General features: G+C 50.5%; 1 protein-coding gene across 1 annotated transcript in view; it reads left to right on the top strand.

Moving 5' to 3' along the window:
* Window positions 1-3,333, top strand: part of BRD4 (bromodomain containing 4) — a 21,757-nt gene that overhangs the window by 16,036 nt on the left and 2,388 nt on the right. Inside the window, exons 8-9 of the mRNA XM_027705382.1 lie at window positions 541-903; window positions 2,941-3,069. Of these exons, the coding sequence (XP_027561183.1) occupies window positions 541-903; window positions 2,941-3,069 (492 nt within the window). The remainder of the gene's footprint in view (window positions 1-540; window positions 904-2,940; window positions 3,070-3,333) is intronic.

Here is a 3,333-nt window from a genome sequence, read left to right as displayed (position 1 = left end):
GGTGAGTGGCTGCTTCGTTAGCACTAATTAACATGGTACAGCCCCCCAGCCCCACCCACCCAGCCCATCAAGGTGAGTGGCTGCTTCGTTAGCACTAATTAACGTGGTACAGCCCCCCAGCCCCACCCACCCAGCCCGTGAAGGTGAGTGGCTGCTTCGTTAGCACTAATTAACATCGTACAGTCCCCCAGCCCCGCCCACCTGTCATCCCCACACCCGCCCAGCCCCCAAAGCCCCAGCCCAAAGCAGCATTTTGGAAGGGTCTCCAGTGCCTTTCTCGTAGCTTTGAGTTGAGTTGAGTTGAGTTGCGTTGAGTTGAGTTGAGTTGCATTGAGTTGAGTTGAGTTGCATTGAGTTGAGTTGAGTTGCATTGAGTTGAGTTGAGTTGAGTTGCGTTGAGTTGAGTTGCGTTGAGTTGAGTTGCGTTGCGTTGAGTTGAGCCGACGGCGGCTCCGCGTCAACGCCACGGGAAACACAACAGGGGGTGGGAACCAAAGGGAACATTCCAGTGGTGACCTTGGATCCTCCCCTCGTTCCCAGACAAAAAAAGGGGTGAAGAGGAAAGCAGACACCACGACCCCCACCACCATCGACCCGATCCACGACTCGTCGTCGCTGCCCGCCGAGCCCAAGTCCACCAAGCTGGGCCCGCGGCGGGAGAGCGGCCGCCCCGTGAAGCCCCCAAAGAAGGACGTGCCCGACTCGCAGCAGCACGGCGCGGCCGACAAGAGCAGCAAGGTGTCGGAGCAGCTCAAGTACTGCGGCGGCATCATCAAGGAGATGTTCGCCAAGAAGCACGCGGCCTACGCCTGGCCCTTCTACAAACCCGTCGACGTGGAGGCCCTGGGGCTGCACGACTACTGCGACATCATCAAGCACCCCATGGATCTGAGCACAATCAAAGTAAGCTCGGCCTTGGGGCGGGGTGATATGGTTTGGAGCTGGCTCCCTGCCAAGTCTCCAAACCTTACCACAAGAAGTCCCCCCCCCCCCACCCCAAAGCAAGGGAGAAGAGGGGAAAAAAACCCCAAAGAACCGAAAATGAGAGAGAGGCAAAGCAATATCTAGAAATAGATTTACACTTATACTATAGTTATGTATAGTTGAAATATATTTACAATTTCACAGGGAAAGGGAAAGGGGAAGGGAAGAACAAAAACCAAAATAATATATAGATATTATCCCGCTCAGTAGCCCAAGGTCAATCAACTAAAAGAATTAGCAAAGAATATCTTATTACTCTCCTTGGGACAACGGAGAGTCCCGTTGGAGCGACTGCCGGCAGCCTCCGCCTCCCAAGGTCGACAAGGCCTTACCAGGCCTCACTCCCCAAGCCGACAGACTCAACAGCAGGGAAACCTGCACCTCCAAAGCCGCCGGAAGGAAAGAGAGCCAAGGCCTTTCCTCCCTCCTTCTTCTACCCCAGCTTACGTCAAAATCGTAGGGAATCCCGGGTGAATCTGGGCACTTCCTTGGTTCCAAACTGGTCACCAAGGAAGGTCTAGGCCAAACTACCACACGGGGGCAGAGGGGGATGTTTAGGAGGAACACGATGGGTTTGGCCTCGTGCCAAGTCCGTGGCTCGGCCGTGGGGTTTGGGTGCAGTTGGTCTTTCTTTCTCCTGTTGCTTCCCTGATATTGGGGAAGGACAAATGAACTGACCAAAAACCCAGAATCCAGATGTTTTGGTGCCTCTGGGGGGTTAAATTATCCCTTAAATTATCCCTCTCCCAAAGTTTTGTCCTTCTGTTGAATTATTGCACGTTCCCGGCTGGGAGGAAATCTGGGAGAGCTGAGCGTGGGATCCTGGATCCAGGTGGATCTGATGGTTGGATTGGGTGATCCAGTGGTTGGATTTGGTGATCTCATAGTTGGATTGGGTGATCCACTGGTTGGATTTGGTGATCTCATGGTTGGATTGGGTGATCCAGTGGTTGGATTTGGTGATCCAGTGGTTGGATTTGGTGATCCAGTGGTTGGATCCAGGTGGATCCAGGGATGAGAGAGGCAGAGGAACCTCAACCCTTTGGACTTTTCATTCCCGGGCTGATTTTTTTTTCCTTTCTTAGGAACACTGACGTGGTTTTTTATGGAAAATCTCTGTTATTGTATAAATCTCCCCATTTTTTAGCCCAGGAGAGACCCCAGGGCAGAAATCCTGGGAATGGGGGTTTGATTGAAACCAAGCCCATTTTTGATCCCTTTTAAAACAAAGGCTGCTCTCTCTCAAAAGTTGGTCTTGTCCTAAGCTCGGGGAGAAGAACCGAAACCAGTTGCTCTTTTGACAAAATACATCCTTCTTTTGACCAAAATCAACCTTTCTTTTTGACCAAAATAAGGCGTTTTTTTGACCAAAATAAGTAGTTCTTTTGACCAAAATCAGCAGTTCTTTTGACCAAAATTGGTGGTTCTTTTGACCAAAATCAGCAGTTCTATTTGACCTAAACTAGTTGCTCTTTTTGACCAAAACAAGCCTCTTTTTTGACTTAAACTAGTCTGTCTTTTTGACTAAAACAAGGCTTTCTTTTGACCTGAACTGGTCACTCTTTTTGACCAAAACAAGCCTCTCTTTTGACCTTAATTAGTCTGTCTTTCTGACCAAAACAAGCCTCTCTTTTGACCTAAACTAGTCTGTCTTTTTGACCAAAACAAGTCTCTCTTTTGACCAAAACAAGTCGCCCTTTTTGACCAAAACAAGCCTCTCTTTTGACCAAAACATGTCATTCTTTTGACCAAAACACGCCGTTCTTTTGACCAAAACTAGATTCTCTTGGACCAAAGCAATTTGGTTCTTCTGCATCAAAATCAGGGGTGAAAAATTGATGGAACTTGGTGGTTCTTTGGACCAAAACCAGTTGAAAGAGCCCCATGAAATCCATCCCGTTGACCGTTCCGGCAGAGGCTTGTCTTGCTTTTTCTCTGCTCTCCTCTCCCCCCTAGTCCAAGCTGGAGAACCGGGAATACCGGGATGCTCAGGAATTCGCGGCCGACGTGCGGTTGATGTTCTCCAACTGCTACAAGTACAACCCCGCCGACCACGAGGTCGTGGCCATGGCGCGGAAGCTGCAGGTGAGGCCGCGCGCGCCCCACGGACCCTCCAGGCCTTGGACCCCTTTAGCCTTGAGATCACATCCCAAACCCCCCCTGTGGTAAATAATGACCCAAAATGACCCTTTTGGAGATGACCTGGATCCGCCCAGTTCCCTCCTTGAATCCTCTCTCAGGGTTCCTTTAACCTTGAGATCACATCCCAAACCACCCCTGTGGTGAATAATGACCCAAAAGGACCCTTTTCCCCCTGGAAGTGCTGCAGGAGATGACCTGGATCCACCC

This window comes from Neopelma chrysocephalum, unplaced genomic scaffold, assembly GCF_003984885.1.
Source record: "Neopelma chrysocephalum unplaced genomic scaffold, ASM398488v2 Primary Assembly neopelma1_328, whole genome shotgun sequence".
In the NCBI taxonomy this organism is placed as follows: Eukaryota; Metazoa; Chordata; class Aves; order Passeriformes; family Pipridae; genus Neopelma; species Neopelma chrysocephalum.
Note: the sequence above shows the minus strand (reverse complement) of the source record. Positions and strands in the feature narration are given on the sequence as shown.